We start from the raw sequence: 23,558 nt of genomic DNA, 5'->3' as shown, positions 1-23,558 counted from the left end.
TGATTTTTTGCAAACCTTTAGAAAAGTCGTTAACGAAAATATTTTGCCGATAGTGGTAATAATGACGCCTAAGAACTACTAAAAGTTGTTGTTTATCTCTATGGCTTAGAATAAAGTGATATTTTAAAGTGATAACAACCGTCTCGGTAGCCGTTGGGCAAAAAAACTGTTCGAGTTAAGAAGTTAAGGTCGAGTTATCTAAAGCAATTTATCATTGCGTAGGAACGAACCAAACAAATCCGTTCGAGTTAACCATGTGTTCGAAATATCCGAGAGTGAGTTATCCGAGTTTCACTGTATATGAATAAAAACGTAGCATCCATTCATTACTATTAGTAATGAAGTGTTTTATCTAAAGTTATAGTCTGTTTTACTGATTTTATATATATAAAACTTATATATATTTCATGAGTACCATTTACCAGTTTATATATATATTGATGACTTAACCAACTCCAAGCGCGCTTAAAAAGAGCAGTTATTTGAAAACCAGCTACTAGACACATTTAAATTAAATACATTTAAATTAAGACTGAACAATTACAATGTTTAGGGCTGATTTATACTAAAACTGAATGCCTTTTATACTCATCCAAGTAACATTTGCGAAATATAATGAATTTTGAGGCACACCACATAATGCATTAGCATTTCCTCTGCTATTGTTTGTTTTAGAACAATAGATTGACACCTTCATCTCGCAATGCCTTTATCGAACAAACAACTGCACAGCATCTGGTTCATGCATTTTAGTTACGCATATAAATAGAACATATTATTTACGCTTAATTATGGTCACTCTTGTGGTAACCCTATTTCCTGGTCATGAAAGTTTTCCATTTATTATGGTCACTCTTGTGGTAACCCTATTTCCTGGTCATGACAGTTTTCCATTTATTATGGTCACTCTTGTGGTAACCCTATTTCCTGGTCATGACAGTTTTCCATTTATTATGGTCACTCTTGTGGTAACCCTATTTCCTGGTCATGACAGTTTTCCATTTATTATGGTCACTCTTGTGGTAACCCTATTTCCTGGTCATAACAGTTTTCCATTTATTATGGTCACTCTTGTGGTAACCCTATTTCCTGGTCATGACAGTTTTCCATTTATTATGGTCACTCTTGTGGTAACCCTATTTCCTGGTCATGACAGTTTTCCATTTATTATGGTCACTCTTGTGGTAACCCTATTTCCTGGTCATGACAGTTTTCCATTTATTATGGTCACTCTTGTGGTAACCCTATTTCCTGGTCATGACAGTTTTCCATTTATTATGGTCACTCTTGTGGTAACCCTATTTCCTGGTCATGACAGTTTTCCATTTATTATGGTCACTCTTGTGGTAACCCTATTTCCTGGTCATGACAGTTTTCCATTTATTATGGTCACTCTTGTGGTAACCCTATTTCCTGGTCATGACAGTTTTCCAACTCAAAAATGTTCTTAAATAAATCGCGAATCAGGTCCTATTTGAAGGCTTCAATTTCCTAAATTGAAAATCAGTTGCTATGGTAACTTACGGCCAAGTTAAGCTGAATGGCGGTTTTTAGTCGAGTGTATTTCAAGCCCCCTTATAAGGAGGGAGGACACTCTTCAACACACTAGCGGAGTAATCAACAGATATGTACACATGTGTAACTTTTTGAAGTTAGTTTTGGTGGGTACTTGAGAGATAAGCCATACCGCTACTTTAACTTGTTGTGCAATTGGTGATAAAGGTTGGGGAGGGATTCGTTGTCTAATATACTGTATATGTGAAGGAATTGGATTGTGAGATAGAATTTCCCATAGTTTACGTAATATTTTAACCCATTGGCTGCAATTCAAATCCCACCCTAAGTAATACTCTTTCCTATTAAGAAGGTGATAAACATCACTATTCTGACACTGTATATGTGCTGTATTATTTTGCATGCTGGATAATGAACCCAATGCATCCGATAAATCTGGTATACTGCCAACTGTATGAAGCTAACCTTGATATCCTTTCATCTTCATCTATTTGGAATGGTTTGAAGGAAGTACTGCTTCCACATGCAACAGAGAGAGAGAGAGAGAGGTATTTGTGTGCATACAAAACCGCAGTAAAAGGAGACCAGCTAACGGCAATGTCAAACAAGTGCTACAACCATTCAATCACTTTATTATTTAAAAAAGTAATGATGTGGTAAAATATACATGAATCACATACTAAAGACAAAAACCAGGCTATAAATTAATAGTTAATAACACCTATTCTCGAGGACAGATAACTCCCGAAAGGATATAGAAATTCTGTATAAAACATCTTGGAATACTAAAAACCTATGGCATTTTTCAACCTTGCAGGCTCTCCGTTTCTTCTTCTGTCACAAATGGAGATTTGAGCAGGCTCTGAAGATCTCCAGCCGACATTGGTGAATATTTTGGTGATTGTTTTTGAACTCGTTGATGTTGAGGGGTGAATTTTTGAACCAGACTCACCGACTTCCTACTGGGGGACCAAAATTGGAGATGAGGTAGTTGTTCTCGATGCTCCATTTCTTTCACGTTAGCAGCACCACTAGAAGAGGCATCATTAGATGAAAAAGACCGGGTTTCTTTCCAGTTCTCTAAAATAGAAAGTGCATCGATAAGTACCTCAAATGTTCAATCGCTTTTGATAAACTCTATACAAAAAAGGTACATGTATTTATAGTTTTACCATAATTTCTATTCTCAATTTCAATATGCTACAAAATCTTTAAGTCCATGTGAATGGATTGATTTTAGCTTTGGCTGAATCCAACAGCATCAGAGGAAACAATTTTACCATTTTCACAGAATTTCTTCACTCTCATTTGAGTTGTAAGGGAACAAACTAGAAACCTCTAATGGACCAAATTAGGGATTCAAGAATTCTCCAGTCTCAACTAATCTTAGCCAAAGTTCCTGTAGGAATATGAGGGTAACATGTTGAAAAAGGAGGGCTCATCTCTAAATACCAAACGCTCTCGCTGTTATGTCTCTACCTCAAGTCAGCATAAGTGCAGAGAATGACCGAAGATTACAAGCAGCAGAGAAATCTGGTGGAAACCTACTGATGAGTCATCAACAGCGAAGACATAAGCAAAAACACGACAGTTAAGGTGCATGGTGATATTCTTTCGACTATCCTATACGGCTCTGAGTTTTGGGTCACCTACAACCATAACCTCCAAAAATTTTGAGGATCAGAATTTTGACATTGACACAGAACATTGACAAGAGAGACATATTGACATCAGCGTCTATGAGCCAGTTGACGCTATTGACATCGGGCGAGAGAGATGAACCAGCGGAGGAGTCTGGACATATGGTATGCCTGAATGATACTTGCCTACCTAAACAAATAACATATTCAGAGCTGGGAGATGGCAAAAACATGCTTCAAAGGCACGAAAGCCCAAGGAACAATACAAACACAGTCTTCCTTGTAGAATTGAACTGAGTTGATCAGAAGCAATATTTGAAAGAATCTGGTAAGCAATAAAATTAATGGTGATCTACTAGTATAAGCATCTTTGAAGAAAATCGATTTGAGAAACCAAAAAGGGCTATTCCTAAAGCTAGTCAAAACTCCTCTGCCCTTGATATGACAGAATAACTGGATCCAGGATGGAATTCACAAGTCATCTGAGAGTGTACAAACAGCAAGCAAAGTGAGCGATTGCAAACGACAATTATAAATTTTGTAAATAAAATATGCAACGTCCCAAAGTTTACGCTTCCATCTTGAATCTGAGAGTCGAAAGTTCTTTAGGCTCTACCCGTCCTAGAAAATCACTAAGAGAGATTTGTGAGTGAATTGTTGTAGTGTAGGAGGTGGTATCTCCACTTTACTCTTGATTCATATCGCTCATCTGTTGTCTCAAACACACTATAAAGGTTATTCTACTAGCTGATATATCTCCTCAGATACTATCAGGTAAGTATACAATTCTGTCAATTATAGTCAATAATCAGCATCCATCGCCCAATCGCTTTACCGAATGATCACTTTACCAAATGTTCCTCGTTAATATGTTCAGCAGTTTTGAGAACAATATCTCCTGCTAGTTTAGATGATGAGTTCAAGAACTTAGACTAAGGTGCTACTGGATCGTTCATGAATAATAAAGGTGAATGTAGAGTCCTTTATCTCGATTAAACTATGAGCGCTTAAAACTCCAGCCAAGACATATCTTGCTGGAAATCTGCCATCGTTCCAACTCGGACAACTTCTGGGCTTCATCTTCGATACCATATGATGAACATACATGTAACCATCATCATAAGGTTTCCTTGCAATATCAATGTATGGTGTTCTTGGATTCCACATGTGTACACCATAACGAGATGTCTAACAATATTTATCATGGAATACTGATATTTACTAGATGGGCACACTTTTAGCTCTATTCACCAACTTATCTTCTAAATGCCACCTTCAGTTGTACTTGATCGAAGTGATAGTCTATTTGCCTCATCGATTAGAAAAATACCCAGAGACAAATTGAACAAAAATTTTTCAGCATTTATTGAAATAAAACATTTTTAGTCTTAATTGAATAAAAAATGTTTCTATCAGCTGCTAGAATAAAATTTTTTTTAGCATTTAGCATTTGTTATATGACATTAACTCGGTTATCGGAACTTGCAACCATTAAAAAAACAAAGATCTTGGCAATGGCTTTCAATGATGCTTCAGCAGGCATGCAGCTATTCCACAAAGGATTTCTATCTGACCCAATTACCGTGTACCTTCTCGTCCTCAGCCAAGGCCAAAATTACTATAAATAATTGTTGTCGTACTATTAGAAAAAGTAGTGATCAGAACTTGAATACCACATATACAGGTACCCGATACGCACACTCCTACACGCAGGTTACTCAAAAGTGTCCTGATGATGAATGAGTGTGTTCAGAATAAGATATACCGAATATCGAACTTCTAACTCAGATTTCTTTTTGACTCCTTAAGGTGAACACGTGGTGTTCGAATTCCGATTGATTACCCTTGAAAATGTTACGAGAATAACGGTAGTTTTAGCGTTGATTAGGGCAAAGGAGGGCACTAAATAATGGAGTTGGGTTAAGTTGATAAGCGGCGCAAGCCTATGCATGGCAATATATAGCTGAAAGTAGTGGCTTGAGAGCCTGAGATCCTTGCAAATATTTTAATGGTTTTAAGGCTACAATAACTGACTACTTGCCTTACAACAGACGCTCAACTAAAAATATTTTATTGGTTACCTTAGCGGGTCATCAATAGAGTAGTCACAGTGTCATAAAAGCGGCATATAGAGGATAACTCTACGATTATTATTAAGTGCAGGACTAAACTAATGATCAGTGCGTAACCATTTAATGATAGACACTGTTTTAATTTGTTGTCAGAAGTACCCCTCTAGAATATTAAAAGAAAATCTGAATGCCCCTCTACTAACCCTGCAATCAATCATGCCAGATGAACATTATTGGTAGATTAATGTAATAGATAGCAATATGGAATTTTGCTCGGAACTAGACAGGCAATGGCAGCGTTATGTATAGGAGCATTACTGCCTCATTAAGTCAGGTATGCAAAGTTAGCTCATATTATTTCTATTTATCATCTGATTATTGTTTCATAGCTTTATAATTTATATAATTGACTGTTTTATGGCTGCACATCTATTGAATGTTACAACCAATCGAAATCAAGAAACTTAACACTCAATAGGTTTTCGTCTCAGACGCCTGTACACAAGTGATAGACTACACGCGATAGATGTACATACAAGTGATAGACTACACGCGATAGATGTGCATACAAGTGGTAGACTACACGCGATAGATGTACATACAAGTGGCAGACTACACGCGATAGATGTACATACAAGTGGTAGACTACATGCGATAGATGTACACACAAGTGATAGACTACACGCGATAGATGTGCATACAAGTGGTAGACTACACGCGATAGATGTACATACAAGTGGTAGACTACACGCGATAGATGTACATACAAGTGGCAGACTACACGCGATAGATGTACATACAAGTGGTAGACTACATGCGATAGATGTACACACCAGTGATAGACTACATGCGATAGATGTACATACAAGTGGTAGACTACACGCGATAGATGTACATACAAGTGGTAGACTACACGCGATAGATGTACATACAAGTGGTAGACTACACGCGATAGATGTACATACAAGTGGTAGACTACACGCGATAGATGTACATACAAGTGATAGACTACACGTGATAGATGTACATACAAGTGATAGACTACACGCGATAGATGTACATACAAGTGGTAGACTACACGCGATAGATGTACATACAAGTGGTAGACTACATGCGATAGATGTACATACAAGTGGTAGACTACACGCGATAGATATACATACAAGTGGTAGACTACATGCGATAGATGTACATACAAGTGGTAGACTACACGCGATAGATGTACATACAAGTGGTAAACTACATGCGATAGATGTACACACAAGTGATAGACTACATGCGATAGATGTACATACAAGTGATAGACTACATGCGATAGATGTACATACAAGTGGTAGACTACACGCGATAGATGTACATACAAGTGGTAGACTACATGTGATAGATGTACATACAAGTGATAGACTACATGGATAGATGTACATACAAGTGGTAGACTACATGCGATAGATGTACACACAAGTGGTAGACTACATGCGATAGATGTACATACAAGTGGTAGACTACATGCGATAGATATACATACATGATGCATACATACATGCATGATACTTGGAAGCCAAGCATAAGCATAGTTTATGCTTATGCTTGGCAGAAGCATAGGTTTATGCCAAATCCGTTGGATTATGACACTTTGCTGTTCACTAATAGAAGTAAAAAATGGGAATCGTTTCAAAACTACCCAAACATGCAAAAAAATTGCTTTTAGTCTATATCTACACGATTAATAAAATACTTTCCTTTTCACCAAGTTTTTTTTAGCACCAATGCTTTATTTCTAACAAATATATATATACACTCATTTTTTTGGAATTCACTAAAATCTTTCGACAAAAATCTCTGCATATGGTGATAAAGAAAAAACTAACAAACTACAGCCTGCCTTGTTTTCAAAATTTTCTTAATAACAGCAAAAACTGAAATTCATGAAAAGAGTAACTGAATAATCTTGGTTGTGATTTTAGGCACACAGTTTTTATGATAAAATATATATTCATGTTTAACATATTGTAGGAAGGATGTAAATCAAAACTGTGTTCGCAAGGACAAATGGAGAATAACGATGCAATCTTTCCATAATTTCATCATTTTAAGCCAAACAGTTGCTGTAAAGCTGCATATAGAACAGCCAATCTGCTGCAAGATCTTGCTGCAAACAGAATTGACTGATACACAATGACAATATTTTCTTACCTGGTAATAGATATAATATATAATATTATATATATTATATATATATTTATATTACATATATATTATATTATATATATAATATAAAGATTCAACTACAATTATCTTGCATAAAATTTTGTTGCACTTACCGACAAGAAATATTAGTTGTAGACAAAAAAATCTCTGAGAGGTGTTTCTATTCATCACGCCGAAAAGACATGCTGGTTTCATTTTTTAAACCTTTTCACGAAAACTTATTTTTCAAAAATTAATATATGCTTATGTTTGAGTTATGTGCCTGAAACGATATAAAGGTTCCTATGGAATTGAACATACATGTAAGTACATTGTAAACATACATGTAAGTCCGCTGTGAACATAGATGTAAGTCCATTGTGAACATACATGTAAGTCCATCATGAACATACGTGTAAGGCCATCGTGAACATACATATAAGTCCATTGTGAACATACATGTAAGTCCATCGTGAACATAGATGTAAGGCCATCGTGAACATACAAGTAAGTCCATTGTGAACATACATGTAAGTCCATTGTGAACATACATGTAAGGTCATTGTTCAAAAATAATGCCAAACTTAATCAGCTAGAGAGTAGACATAGAGCTTTTTAGACCATCAACGGATGATGGCAAAAAATTATCTGTGATGTAGCTGTCAGCGCAAGTTCAGAAACATACAAACCAACAGCAATAGAGCATTGAAACATTCTATGCAATAGGGGCTCGTTATATTTTTCAACAGCATAAAGTCGTGGTAACATGATGGCCGAACCGACTTAGGTTTGGTTTGGAGGTTGTTTTACTTCAGCTCGACTAAGCCACATGTCACACGGCATCCGAAGTCACTTCGCTTCCTAGATACCATACGCATGGAGACAGGACACTGTTCCATTGGTAGTTTTTATGTATTTGAGCTAAATATTTCTATTGTAAACAAAAAACTTTGAGGAACAATTACTAATTATAATTACGCAGCATATTTATCAGAAGATCGTTCAGCTGCTCAAAATAAATCACAATGATTTTGGCAACCCTTCCCATCAAGAAAATTATATTTTTTGTTAACATATGAATGTTTTTCTATGCTGAGTACATAACAAACAAAAACAGTCTTTATCATAGTACTGTGGTTTTACATAAATAAATCAGTCAACGGTTTTTCATCAGGATGAGTATGACACATTACTTATATTCTATACGAAAGAAAACCACAACCATTATCTTACATTAATGCAAAACTTAAGTGCAACATCTTACATTTATGCAACACAATCACAAGTCCGGATGAGCCTTATCGAAAATTGCTTCATGTTGTTTATTTAACGAAATAAAAAGATCGTCCCATTTCTTTTTTTAACTTTACACACGCACGCACACACGTAAGGAGAAATGTGACGCGTGCTCACTAAAATTTTAACCAGCCAATATGAGCAAGGGTTTGGCTACGAAATTTCGAGCAGGACCGAAATGGTTCGTTTCGGCCAGAAATGTCTTCGGCAGAACAGTTTACAACTGACAGCGACGTCGTTTTGCGTCGTTTAGTTCGTTTCGGCTCTCGTGTGATCACCCCTCAAGTGTGCATCGCACCTTGAAAGAATTTAGCTGTATTAATATTTTTCACGCAGCTAAAAACAATAGATTTTTCACAGACTGCTTTTGCAATTAAACAAAATTAAAAATGGAGTGGTACAAACTATGCAGACTTTTAAAATATTTCAGTATTGAGATACTTTGTGTAAGATTCCTAGTAATTCTGGGTAGTGGCGCATAGCAACCTTAAACTCACTGGTAATATGTTAGCCTGATAGATTAGCTTACATTACACCACACCCATAATTATGTTAGTAGTAAGATTTGCTTTTGCAACAAAATCCGTAAAATTTCTGTCTATATTAAAACTCTCTATAGTAAAAAGTTATAACTATTATTGTTTTTTGTGAAAAAATTATAAACAGACCGTCTTTACATCATTGCAACATACCCTCTTCTGCACTAACGATGAATGCTATTTAAAAAGCATTTGCATTATTAAAGTAGATAATATTTTTTTGTACTTGTCTCACTAACACCAAGCTCAGTTTTATAAAGATACAATGTATTGATTTTTGCCTAGTTTTATCCTGCACTCTGGTATCCTGCAAACCAGTGACATCATTACTAAACCTCCATACAGCGATAATGTAATGACAAACCCCCTATGGTGATGCAATGTCATCCTGGAAACAGCCACATCGCTCTCATACGGTCGTGATTCAGTGGTGCTGTTTGGAAGTGACACACCCATGAGATGCACCATGGAAGCATGTCCCACTTGTGCGCGCGCATAGGTCTTGCTTTGCTGTAGCTTCAAATGCGGAAACAACATTGACATAAGGCATCGCGCAACCATCGTTCTATAGAGCGCCCAATGGAAATAATCTGCTTGTCGGCGCGGTTTGGCCTAACGTTTTGGCACAGGCGCACCCAGGTGTCAGTACACTATCGCTATATGGAAAATTTCGTGTATAACAAACCCTGCTCCGATGTGTGACCAGCCACATCATGTGTTAGAAATTTAGAATAGAACTATAAGCTGGATGGGATTATGATAGGCAGTTAATTTACTTTTTTCGCTAGATTAGCTCTTTTGGGGAAAATAGTACCTCAAAATGATTCACTTTCGTGATTGCACTCAACTTGTGGAGATGTTTTTAAAGATATCGAAATTGTGGTGGGAAAATCTATTAAATAAATCACCTAAACAGACGTTAGCTTCTTTAAAAGCCACATGAAGCAATTGATTAGAGATCATTGGACTACCCGAGTGTGGATAAAGCACCCAGTTAGAGCTCAATTCTAAAATTACAATAATTTAGCAATTATTTTATTCACCCTACACATGAATTAAATTTATATAAATCTCAGTTTGTTGCCGTCTGTCCGGCTACAGCGATTAAAACCTAGCAATAAAAAATCCGTATCGCAGAAGATTTGATCTCGGAACCTTCCATTCACAAGGCGACAAACTAACCCATTAAGCTACACAGAATGCAACGGATTCATTGGGCAATATGAGTCGTTATCTGGGTTACGACTCTGCGTTACGAGCAGCGTGACTAAAGCTTGCTCTCACGGTTCTTATTAGTAAGTTTAGCAATACGAATACTAGCTTACTCAAATTAGCTGTTGACAACTACATTACCTGTCACTGTTTATAAGGATTATTTTACTAATGTAAAAGCAGCAATAAACTTATTTAAAAAATATTGTTTAACGTTTTATTGACAAATGTTTTTGTGAATCAAAATATTAAAATAATATTCACATAATTGACCGTAACTGTTTTCATTTCAATCCTGAATACTCATTTCATTTTCAATGTACGGAATGCAATTAACTTTATTGATAAAGATATACAGTAGATGCTCCTAGAACGTAAATGCTATGTGGAATTTACGTTATAGGAGGTATACGTTATAGAAGCATCTACTGTATTGCTTTTCAATCCTTCCCATAGAATTTTAAATAGAACACAATTATGTTTAGTCATGCATACAAAATTTCAACCTTAAGACAGGGCGACTGGCTGTTAAATATGACATATAAAAGTTGGCAGCAAAAGATTTCACCAAATAATTTTATAATAATAAATATTTTATTTATTTGTTTAATCCTTTCATTTCCAACTTTTTTATAACATATTTTACAGCCAATTGTACTATAGGCAAGCAGCTAGCAAGTTGCTTGTATGACACAGTCCTTGTTTGTATACCCTAAAATAGGCCTATATTACAGATAAGGTTGAGTTAACATCTATATTAACAGTATCCCCCTTTGTTATTGTGTCTGTTAGTCTACTGTAAACACTAGACATTTACTTACATTTCAGTCAATTACATCCAAACTCACACACATACGCTTTTTGCCTTCAGCCAAGTCTCTAAATACTTGGTTTCGAAACTCCGCGTGGTTTCTAAAAACCAGCCACTCAAACACCCACCTGCAGACTATCTTATTAGAAATAAAATAAATCCCTGGCATCACCAGACTTACTGCTAGTTGTGCATACAAGCAAGTGAGTGTATATTACTAAGTGTTGTATGTAAAATGGTTCTGACCAAAGAAGGAGAGCGACCATATAAAATTAAATAGGTGCATGCAACCAAATAAATAGATAAAATAAAATAAACTGAAGTTAGTATAACAAGTTGAAGTGTGTAAATTTAAACGAGCATCACCAGAATTACTGTTGTAATATAATAGTAATAATAATACAATATTGTTATATATCACCAGACTTACTGTTGTAATATAATAGTAATAATAATATAATATTGTTATAGAATGCTTATAAAAAACTTGGACACTCTTAACTCTTTTAGTAAAATCCTAATTATTAAGAACAATGAAAGCTCACCATTTGCTATTACTAACTACAGGTAACACTGCTAACATATACCGTAGATACACTTACAATCGATTAGAAAGGTAATGAAGGAAGTCGATAAACCATAGGATCAGGGATTAACAGGCAAAGTTAGTTTCGTTAATTTCAAAAGATTGAGAAAGATTGATTGCGCACAATTATAATAAATCATAGGGATTGATCCCAACAGGCGCTGAGGCTCCAAGCTCTGAAGATTATTTCGTATTCCTTCAGAGAAGATAATACATTAACTATATTTCTCAACTTGTCTGACTCGTGTCATAAATAGAAAGATGATTTGAACGTGTAAGTACAGTGTTACCTCGCTGCTTTGCGGATCGGCTTTCGCGGCTTCAATACTTCACTAGGTAAAAAAATCCCTAAAAACTAAGTCATTAAAAAATAAATCAAAATTTATAAAACTAAAATATATGAATCACTCTCATACTCTGGCCCAGTGAGATCACTCTGCGAGCATCATTATGATAACAGTTGTCATGGTTCGTATTTTTCCTATTAAGTTTTGTAAAGTGTAAAAGTGCAAAGTGTTTGTGACATCAGCAAGCATCTTCCGCTGCTGGTCACAAAAGACCAATTTATCAAGAAGCTGTTTTATGGAACACTGCCTATTTCTATTCGCAGTATACAAAACACATTAGGTTTTATGAGGAGCTTAAGAGCATGGCTATCGAGATAATTTTTTTAACTATAATGCCTAATTAATTTTTGCCTGTAATCTGCCACCTAGGTCCGCACTAAATATTAGCTTTTGCTATCGCGCACGTGGCCTCATCATCACCTTCTCTGAACGCTCGTTGTCTAGTTTTAATTAATTTTGTATATATTCATATATTATTGATGAAATAAAGCAAACAAACAAAAAACCAACCCTTCATCACGCCTTTTAAATGCCCTTGACCCTCTAAATTGTCTAATAAACCTAATAAAAAAGGAAATTGCTTATGAAATAGTAACTTTATTAGATACGAGTTTATTAGTTTCTATTTCGTGGACTTTCACTTTTTGCTGATCCGATTAACTACAAAAAAGGACGGACTATTGTATTTATGAAAAAATGATGGATTACTGTATTTATGAAAGCATTAGCCAATGAATTCGCTAAAATCGCAAAATCAATACTTTAAACGCCACAAAAAGCGGTTCTACCTGACGAAAACCACAAGGAAAAAGCCGTGTGTCAGCAAACACAGAAGATTGGTTATGCTGCCAATACCTGACATCCGTGACTGACCACATGTTTAATGAATCTAGCTGCTCAAAATGTACTTCAAATGACATTGGCATCTTGACAAACCGTGTTTGTTTGCTTTGACGTAACTCTTGGCACTCGGGCTACCCTTGTAAAAAAAATGCCTCGTTTACCTTATTCCGAATAAAAGGAATACCTTGTACAAGTGCATCAATATACTATGAGCTTTTAGTAATGCAATGGTCCGTGAAAATACAGCAAATATAAAAGTTGGCAGAAAGTATGTTGAAGAATAACAAAGATGGATTGCTTTTGTACCTTTGTATTACAAAGGAACACAGCTTTGATTATTCAAGCAAATGTTATTTCAATATTATGAAATAGGAAAACATTTAGTGATAAACGAAACAAATGGAAAATGGTTCCCCTCTTTCGATGTATCATAATAACAATTTTGGAAGGACAACATGATGATCCTGTGGACTTATATTTGTAAGATGCAGCTTCAATATAGCAGAACAACAAATTAATAAAGGATTTTTGTTTTATAAAATGAACCACAGGTCAACTCTTAGATGAAATATTTTGTATTTTTATGATATAGGATAGCATTAGGACTTACAAATATTGTTAGTTTGGGTTCACCTTGCAAGATACATGGTATTCCCAATAGTTTCAACATGACGTATCATTAAAGATGTGATCACATCAAGTTCTAGTAGATTTCATCTGAAAGTATAGATATTTTTCTATTCTTTGAGACTTTGGTTGTTGTTTGAGGCGATCTGATTAACAGGGTGTTCCAAGATTAAAATCGATAAAACTTGATCGTGGTTAAATACTCAGAAGAGAATGCGCCCAGATCTTTGCGAAAATGATGTCAAAAGTTAAGTTTCCTGTTTCTCTCTCTCTCGTTATTGGCATCGACTATTGCGTTCAAGTTACAGTATTACGAGTCTCTAATGACATTTTATTTTGCATTTGCCCATTTGCATTTGGTTGTTGGAATAAAACATCAAATATAGCCTCAGATACATTCCTATAGATGTCTAAAAAGATTTAAAGATAGGTTGGTTAGAAATTGTCACATTATTTTGCTCTAAATGTTGTGTAAACATATGTGTTCTCTATGCTGATTGGCCGACAGGAAAAACAGAAAAGTGACAATTTTTTGATGTCATTTTGGGGAAAGTCTGACATATCTTTTTTTCTCGAGCATTTTAACTGCGGTCAAGTTTTGTCGATTTAAATCTTAAAACATACTGCCAGCCAGATCACCTCAAACAAGAAACAAAATCTCAAACGATAAAAAATATATATACTTTCCGGTAGAATCTAATAGAATGTGATGTGATCTTCAGAGGGGTAGAGAATGGAACCTAGCTGTCTTCCTACCTTGAGACATTGTGTCACTTCCTCTCTTTGTCGACAGAGATAGGAGTCTGTTGGTTGACGGAGACAACTTCCGAGGCGTCAGTTTCTCTCCACACCCCTGAAATATGATTAGAAGGTGCACTATAGCCATTCAAAAAGAAGCGGTTGACCCATTAAATTCAAAGTATGGTTCACCGCATGCATTTAATTAGAGTAAAAACTGTCATGTATACTTGTCAGGTTGTGAAAATGCAAGAGAGGGGTGAAGGTCACACCTGAGTTGAAGAGTTTCCTCTGGTAATCTGGTTATTTTGACTATGAGATAGCGAGCAGCTTCTAGGGGACCGGCGAATCTTTTGTGGAGAATGAGCTCCGCATTTGCATTCCTTGTTTTTCACTGGGGTGTGCAGGATCTGAGGCTACAATTATCAACTATTGTGTAAGACCTACCATTGAAATTTATTATTCTTCTGTGGTTTGTCACCATTTCTTTTAGACTGAATCACTGATGTAATGATGCCTGAGCTGGCTGTATATTGGCCAATGAAGTGTTGAGCTGGCTTTATATCCGCCAATGAAATGTTAAGCTGGCTGTATATTGGCCAATGAAGTGTTGAGCTGGCTCTATATCCGCCAATGAAATGTTGAGCTGGCTGTATATTAGCCAATGTAGCATTGGGCTAGATGCTTATTGGCTAAAGTAGTGTTGAGCTGGTTGTAAAATGGTCAATGAAATGTTGAGCTGGCTGTATAATGGCCAATGAAGTGTTGAGTAGGCTGTAAAATGGTCAATAAAGCTTTCCACTGGCTGTATATCGACTCCAAACAAACACCAACACACTGTAACTAGTGTCGATGCGATATACTTCCAATTACTAATTAGGATTCTAAAATGGCCCAAATATATAGTCAATTTTTTAATAAGTATTTCAAGTTAAAAACAACATATTTGTCAGTTACTGAACACTGTAGACATCAAAACATCGCTAAGTACCAGTTTATTGTCAAAAAAAGAAAAAGATTACCAAAATAAAAATTATAAATCAAAGGATTCTTTTGTTTTTAAAATAATTTACATAGAACAAAACTAAAAAGACCCAACTAAATCCTGAGCAAACTATGTATACAATAATTAACCAATGCACATTCTACCGAGGTTAAATGTAGAACCTGGTTTCACAATAAACTCGGCCCAGCCAAAGCATAGTTGTAATCCATATTTTTCAGCCTAAACCTCTCAAACTGAGCATGTTTATATTGAAGAGCCATCATTTCCTCGTTTGTATGACAGGTGATTCTGCTGGAACATGCCTAATCTCACTGAGAAGTATTTCGAGGTGCCGAGTGAATTATCAGGCCGCAGCGATTTGGAGGCAAGCGAACCAGCTATAGATCCTGTATGTTATGACTATGGTTATCAAAGCAATGCCTCGCTTTCTGCAATTCATCTAGCATCTTAGTCATCATTATGAATAGATCAGATGCTATGTAATCAACAGTTTGAGCTCAGAAGGCATCTTTTGTCCTTTCTTTAGGAGTACAGGTAGAAATGTTAAGTTCCAAGCTGTACCATTTTATATCCACTAGTACACTAGTACACTAGTAGTCTAGTGTGCGCCGAGAGATTGTCAAATATATTGACCTTATGTAATACTTTTCAGATATGCCAGTGGTGTAGTTGTTGATCTACCATTTTGAAAACCTCGGTTTCGAAACTGGTATGACACAATCTTTTTTCCTAACCATCAACCCTGGCTTTGGAGTGAGAACGGACACGGCTCTTGTTCAAAGTAAATTCAAAATACCAATTCTGGTATCTTGAATTACCCTCTCATCGGTATATCAACAAGTGTTGGCTTGAAGGAATTGTCATCTTATAACAAAACTAGCTGTGCCACCCGGCGTTGCCCGAGTAATAGAAAAGTCTTTGGACAGAAAATTGATTTGTATTTTACCTATATAACAACATTTGCCATTCTAACTTTCAAACTACATATTATGAGAAAAGTGTTTTGTCTTATAAACAACGAGAAGTAGTGAGAGTTGCTTGCTATTAGCCAATTTAATAATGTGAGCGAACAGCTTCTCATGACGTTATGCTAGGTATGATCCGCGTCATACGCAAAGCAGTTAGGTACAGTAATACTTCAACTTGCGAGTGCTCCAACGTACAAGAAACTTGAGATACGAGCCAGCTTTTAAGCAAGTTTTAGCGCTAACACGTGAGTCAGTTGCCAAGTATGCCGGAGGTGTTTTATGAGAACAGCATCAATCTGTATTTTTCAACTGCACAGGTTATACTTTTGTACCGTGTTTTTGTGCACGCTTTTCAGTGCAGAATTATGTGAATTAAAAGTACTGTGCGTAGACCGAAAGTTTGCCAGTAAAATGAAAAATAATGCAAAGAAAAAGCAAATGATAACAATTGATATTAAACGGAAAATTATTGAAAAATATGCGAAATGTGTATGCATGATTGAGCTAGCTCAGCAATTTGACAGAAATACATCCACAATTATCAAACAGAAGGATTATATTCAGGGCATTTAGCTCGCAAAAGTACTAACAGTAGTTTCTAAACGGCGCGGCGATCTTCACTACCGCTGATGGAGAGACCGCTCAGGCATTGGATATAAAATAAACAATTGGCCGGTGACAGCGTAACTGAAACGACGCTATTTGAAAAGGTCGTTGCTATCTATCAAAACTATAAAAATAGACATTCGGACAAGTTGGCTAGTGGTCGTGCATTAACCCTTTGTGACGACACCTGTGTTCGTCCTAATCGCGACATGTTGAAAGGGCGACAAAGGCAAATGTCCTTAGATAGGTTCATCTTAAAATGGCCGGCTAGCCGTGAAAGCGAAACAAAGGAAAAATTAGCTAACTAGCGAGAAACTTCAAACTATGAACGCCAAAGAAATTTTAATTATGTTAAGTTAAAAATAAAAGTTTGCTTTTAGATTTGCTTCTAAGTTTGTCTTTTAAGACTGATAAAATCAAAATTTATCAAAGTCAACTGTTGTAATGAAGGATAACTTATATCTCCCTCCCTGGCAAATGCTAGCGTTAGCTGCTATTGTATGTATTTAATTTTACATTTTAATTTAACACATTTCCTTGCATTATTTTTTATTTGTTGCTTTTTGAAAGCAAATGGTAAGTTAGGACAATAACCAACATGTTCTTTCTGTTACAATATCTTGTTTTGAGTGTTTTATTTGCATTTTACAGAGTATGGAAACCAATAAATATATATTTAATTGTTCTATATATAAATAAATTGCACCATCATGCGAGTAAATTGACATACGAGCTCAGTCTCGGAACGCATTAAGCTCGTAAGTTGAAGTATGACTGTATTTGCTCTCATATAATGTCTTATATTGGCAAGCTAGCAATTCAATTTCTGTAGTCTAGTGGGTAAGGTGTCAGACTGGTGAAACCGGCAGGGTCCGAGATCGAATCTTCTTCAGTACGGAATATTTATTCCAAGATTTTAAGATCTATAGCCGTATATCTATGACAAATTTCGAGAAATATATACCCTACAGGATGAAAATATTCGTTGGTCATAAAAGTTCGCGATTTCGTGAACAGTCAATCCCGCGAATTATTAAATTCCGTGAATAATTAGATCTATTTTTAATCACAAGAGAGAATAACTACTGCATCAAATTGAAAACTAGTCGCTAGCCTAGTTTTTAATATAAATACTAAACGTAATTGAGTTCCAAAACATTTTTAAAATCATTGCCTGAGCTTTGAGCTAACACCATTGCCAATGCATCACATTTATTTACAAAATTATTCGAGGTTGTCACAAGATATGCAGAATGGCGTCGTCGCGAAAATAGCCGCTAGGCAGAAGTACTAAACGTAGCCGAGTTCCAAAACTTCTTTAAAATCATCGCCAGGCTTCGAGCTTTATTGCCATTGCGTCACATTTTACAAAATTATTCAAGGTTTTCACAAGTTATTCGGCATGGCTTCAGCGTCGCAAAAAAGCTCTCCTAGTCTTTTTACATTAAAATCAACTCCATCAATCTCTAATACGGAAGTCGAGGACGATCATGATCTGGACATTATGGTATGTATTTGATTTGCAGTGCAGATACGTTTTTCCATAATCAACTGCATTAGTTAATTCTTTTGTTTAAAAACTTATCGCTTTCATTAAATACTTCAGCTATTGTTTTTGTACGTACTTAACACTCGTTAATATTTTTTCTTTTTTGTGTTTACTGCAGATTGAGAATGAAACAACCTACTCCGATTACGAAAATTGGAGACAAGTAGTAATATTCATCAAGGCAGGAATATTGGCAGAGAAGCAACCAGTCAACCTAGACCCCTTCATTGACAACAACTCCTTGATATCGCTGCAGCAAACAAGATTAAATTATATATTTTATTTCATGTATAGATATATTATAATTTATTACAAACTTGAGTGTACAAATAAAATATTTCAAATACAAATAAAATTTTACAAATGATGAATGGAGTAAATATAAACAGTTTAGTCCATATGGCGGTTGTCTAGCAATAAAATTAAATTGGTACTCTTGATATGTGAATACTAGCGTGTAATGGTGCTTTCTGACTAGTTAGTTTGGTAATAGCAGCTCTGTCACTGTCTTGGGTAGATGTTGAAGGCGATTCTTTTGCTACTACATGGCTGGTAAGGAAGTTATCATCAGAGCTCTCCTCGTGGCTTACTATTGCAAAGCTCTGCCGGTTGGCCAAAGACTTGTGCTCGCAAAGGCGTTTTTGTTCCTTTTTTAAAAACAGATATATTCTCCTCGTAAGTATCTGCGGTCACTTCAACCTCAATTTCCAGACCTCCCTGAATGATTGGTGATCTTCTAAGAATGATATCTACCACCCTTGCAATCATTGTTCTTCGGTGTATGATAAAAAATCCCTCTCTCACACTAAAACAAATAATGAAGCGGTAGGGATGGAAAAAATAAGTATTGCGTTTTACCGAAGAACCAAAGTAAAATTCAACTAATTTAGTAAATGTGAAAAACTCATTACTTACCACAAGTTGTTGGCTTATCAAAGGCCTTCAAAGCGATGAATATTCGTGAAAACTTCTGGGCGCAGCAAAAATTGTTTACCGTAGCTTAGCATGATCGCCTCGCAGTTGTAAGCTAAATATAAACCGGAACACGTGGTGTGCGCATGCGTAGGAATAACTCTATCACTAGCCGCAATAGAGTTAACTTTTCCTAGAGAGTGGCAGTTTTCAGCCGCGAATAAATTCATCCGCGAATATGCATGAAAAGACAATTTTCACGAAATATAACTCCGCGAATAAATTCATCCTGTAGGGTATATAGATGCTTTTAACTATTTGCCAAAATTCAATAAAGCTAAGTTATCACCTCATTGATTAGATAAATTAATGGGAATGGAAAAAAGCTGAATATACGTTTGACTTCATATTAGTCATTATAAAAAAATGAAACTTCTAACAACCTTATAGGCAATAGAGTACAATAGTGCAGTTATTTCTAAGTGAGCAAATCAGAAGATTGTCTGACTGCTGACAGCACTGCCAGGGCAGAACCTACCTCTTTCACCGCTGCTTCACTCGATAACATCGAGTCTATAGGTTCATGTGACGTTGACTCAGAATGAGTCCCATCCTTCCCAGTCAGCTCTGAACCTAATGTATTTCTTGGCAGTTCTGAAGCCGTAGCGACATTGCTCTGGGGAGGTAAATGACAAACCAAGTCAGGGGCACAAGGAGACGCAAATAGCTTCTTTTTTATTAACCCCTTCGGTTCCAAATTCTCGTCTGCTACTGGAGTGGCGTTACCGGCAGACTTGCGGTGAATACGAGGGGGTCTTTTAACAGGTGATGAGTTATACTCTTTGTAAGGAGTCAGCCATCTGGAAATCTACAAACAGACATGGGAGCTACATTCTAGAAAAGACTAAATGTATCTGAACTGTAACCCAAATCTGACCTCTATCCCAAACGTAGACTAACTTCACGGATATACAGTCATACCTCGACATACGAGTGCCTCAACATACGAGTGCCTCGACATACGAGTGCCTCAACATACGAGTGCCTCGACATACGAGTGCCTCAACACATGAGAAGATCAAGATAAAAGCAAAATTGAGAAAATTTTTGCTTTGAAATATGAGAAACCTTTGAGATACGAGCATGCGAGGTAGTTCTCAATGGCCACTACAGCATTGCTTGGTCTTTCTCGTCGAATCAGTTAAAAAAAAGTTTTAAAAAGGCCGGCTAACATTTATCGTAAAAGCGAGGCTAAAACCGCCAAACCGGAATAATAAAATACAGTGAAACTCGGATAACTCAAACTTCAAGGGACCGAGCAAAAGTGTTCGAATTATCAGAGTGTTCAAGTTATCAGAACACTGTCACAAGTCCATGTATTCACTTATTTATTAGTAGATACATGAACATATACAAACTATAATATAAATCAAAAGCACAAATGGCTTGTTTCAAATTAAATGCTTCTAATGTAAAGTTTAAAACGTTTTTATCAAAAAGTATAGAGATTTTTCTATCACTTGAGATTGGTTTGTTGTTTGAGGTGATGTTATTGCCAGGACGTTTTTTAGATTGACATTGGCAAAACTTGATCGTTGTTGAAATGCTCAAAGAAAAGACATCTTTTTTCTTTTGAGCGTTTTACCCACGATCAATTTTGCCGATCTTTCTTGAAGTTTATGGAAAGATTACCTTACTTTACCTGGGATTCGTTAAGAGCAACACTCCGAGGCAGTTCAATTAAAAGTTTTACGAGGTTTAACAGTACATTGTATATCACTCACGCTTTTTGAATGGATACTTATTGAATGTACACACGTATTCTGTGTTTAGGTCAAACGATGAATAGTTTTTTAGCTAAGAAAACGTATACGTTTAATAAAAACAAATTTTAAGACGTTTTAAACATTCAACATTCCGACGTTGATTCAACACGGAATCAACTTCGGAAAACTATTTGTCAGAGGCTAGCCGGGTCACGCACTCAAGGATTTTCGCCACGCACATACAAAACAACTTGCGATTTTTGTTTTGTATGTGCGTGGCGAAAATCCTTGCGCCCGTGGCCGGGTCAGTCCGCGCTATTCATCGTATAGCAGTATAAATCAAATTTCACTAAACCTTTAGAACAGTCGTTGACAAAAATATTTTGCCGATGGAGGTAATAACGACGCTTATGAATTACGAAAAGTTGAGGTTTACCTCTATGGCTTGGAATAAAGTGATTTTCTAAAGCGATAGCAACCGTTTCGGTAGCCGTTGGGCAAAAAACAGTTCGTTATAACAGTGTTGAATTCGAGTTACATAGAGCCATTTATCATTGCGTGGGAACGGACCAAGCAAATCCAGTCGAGTTAACCATGTGTTCGCTATATCCGAGGGCGAGTTATCCATGTTTCACTGTATGTAATAAAATGAGTAATAAAAAATTACGACGATGACAAATCAAAGTCAAGTAACGGATTAAAACTTAGCTTCAAGCGTGTGTTTGTAAGCTATATATAGTTAAGTTGAAAGATCAAGTTTATTTTAAGGTATGTAACCTCAGAAAAGTCTATGTTTGGGCACTCATATGTCGAGGTACGACGATATTATATATACTGCATTAGACAGTCAACCTTTGTGATATTTGATCTGTCTAAACGAATGGAAACACAGTTGATCATGGAAACATTCCTAGAATAAATTCAATATAAATCAAGTGCGTAAAGACTTTATTGACGTTTTCATGTTCGTTTGAATATGATTTTCATCAGACGGTGCTATTGAAATATTTTTATTTGGATGATATATGATTTTTAGCACTTATAACTAGTTGCATAGAAATTCAATTTATTGTGTTTATTTCTATAACAATATTCTTTACAAAATATGGTAATATTATGAAGGGTGGATAACGAATCAGAACATCCAAGGACCGGACAAACTACATCAAACGCAACAATCTAATTTTGTTGAGGGCAACAAATATACTTTTTTTTACTTGAATTGATATTTGCTCTTAATGTAAGGATGAACGAAACTTTGAAAGTGTCCAGTGACGAAGTTAATATATGCAGTCAGACTTCCTCCACATCGTAATAGGTGATAATTGAAGAAATTTTTACTAGATCAGCGGTCCATTACTTTCTTATACTTATTGCCGCTGTAGCCAATCAGAATGGGTTTCTCAAGCCAACCACAGCACAGTAAATCGAGTACAAACTGGCTAAATCTGGCAGTAGTGAATGTTTCACTAAGTGAGAGTTTTCATACATTTCTGTCTTCACATTTTGTTTTGGTATGTAACGAGAAACACCATCTTGTTTGATGATTACCTATAAATTACCAATGATTGTCAATAAAAGTTATACATACATAGAGAAGATAACTTGTGTCTGGTTCATCGTAACATACGAAGGTAACTTTACAATTATGTAGATGTTTTCTTTTAAAACAATTCATGACAGCAATAATAATAAACATTCATAACATTTCACAAGCTGACAACCAATCACAACAGAGCACAACAGAAATATGTGTCAATGGGCTGCCTAAGGAGGGAGTGGTAGTTCTCTAGTCTGATGTTTGGCAGGAGGAATGAAACTAACATGTGAGTAGCAAGACAGACCAAACCAGTATAATTTTCACAATTTCTCACTGATGCTCATTGGCTGATTTTTGAACAATATCGGCCAATGAGATTTGGTTTGGTACTCAGTTATTCTCAACCGTTTGATTGTTTTCTATTACCTGCGAACAGAATTATTGCAATTGGAAACGAACTTACCATTTCCAAGAACTTTCCAGAATACAAAGTAAAATTGACTCTAAACAGAACTAGCCGACAAGTATGAGTGATGCAAAAGGTCTTTAAACAAACATCAAAATGATTGACTAATGGCAATGTTGGAATGCAGCCAAAATGTTGGCATTCATTATATCGACACAACGGACTAACTGGCAACAGATAAAAGGCTGACATCCAAAATTTCACCCTCTTTTCCAAAGTGGATTCCATCAAAATGGATTTTGTTTTCTTTACTATTTATTGTTCTCTATTTAGTTTTATTTACTAAACAAACTTTTTTTCTTGCTAATCCAGCATCCGGTGTTCACTAAAAT

At 35.9% G+C, this 23,558-nt stretch overlaps 2 protein-coding genes across 3 annotated transcripts in view; both read right to left on the bottom strand.

The window, feature by feature from the left end:
• Positions 1-2,105: 2,105 nt before the first annotated feature.
• Positions 2,106-23,558, bottom strand: part of LOC137387483 (treslin-like) — a 79,885-nt gene continuing 58,432 nt past the window's right edge. For both annotated transcript variants that reach the window (XM_068073914.1, XM_068073915.1), the window contains 4 exons: positions 19,993-20,322; positions 14,686-14,829; positions 14,432-14,528; positions 2,106-2,595 (listed from right to left, as the gene is read on the bottom strand). In XM_068073914.1, coding sequence (XP_067930015.1) covers positions 2,321-2,595; positions 14,432-14,528; positions 14,686-14,829; positions 19,993-20,322 — 846 coding nt within the window. In that variant the 3' untranslated portion in view covers positions 2,106-2,320. The remainder of the gene's footprint in view (positions 2,596-14,431; positions 14,529-14,685; positions 14,830-19,992; positions 20,323-23,558) is intronic.
• LOC137387078 (uncharacterized) lies at positions 5,715-9,799 on the bottom strand. Its single transcript, XM_068073370.1, has 3 exons — positions 9,733-9,799; positions 6,143-6,499; positions 5,715-5,806 (listed from the first exon to the last, which is right to left on the bottom strand). Exons 1-3 carry the CDS (start codon positions 9,797-9,799, stop codon positions 5,715-5,717), a joined length of 516 nt encoding a protein of 171 aa, XP_067929471.1.

This window comes from Watersipora subatra, chromosome 2, assembly GCF_963576615.1.
Source record: "Watersipora subatra chromosome 2, tzWatSuba1.1, whole genome shotgun sequence".
NCBI classification, from domain to species: domain Eukaryota; kingdom Metazoa; phylum Bryozoa; class Gymnolaemata; order Cheilostomatida; family Watersiporidae; genus Watersipora; species Watersipora subatra.
Note: the sequence above shows the minus strand (reverse complement) of the source record. Positions and strands in the feature narration are given on the sequence as shown.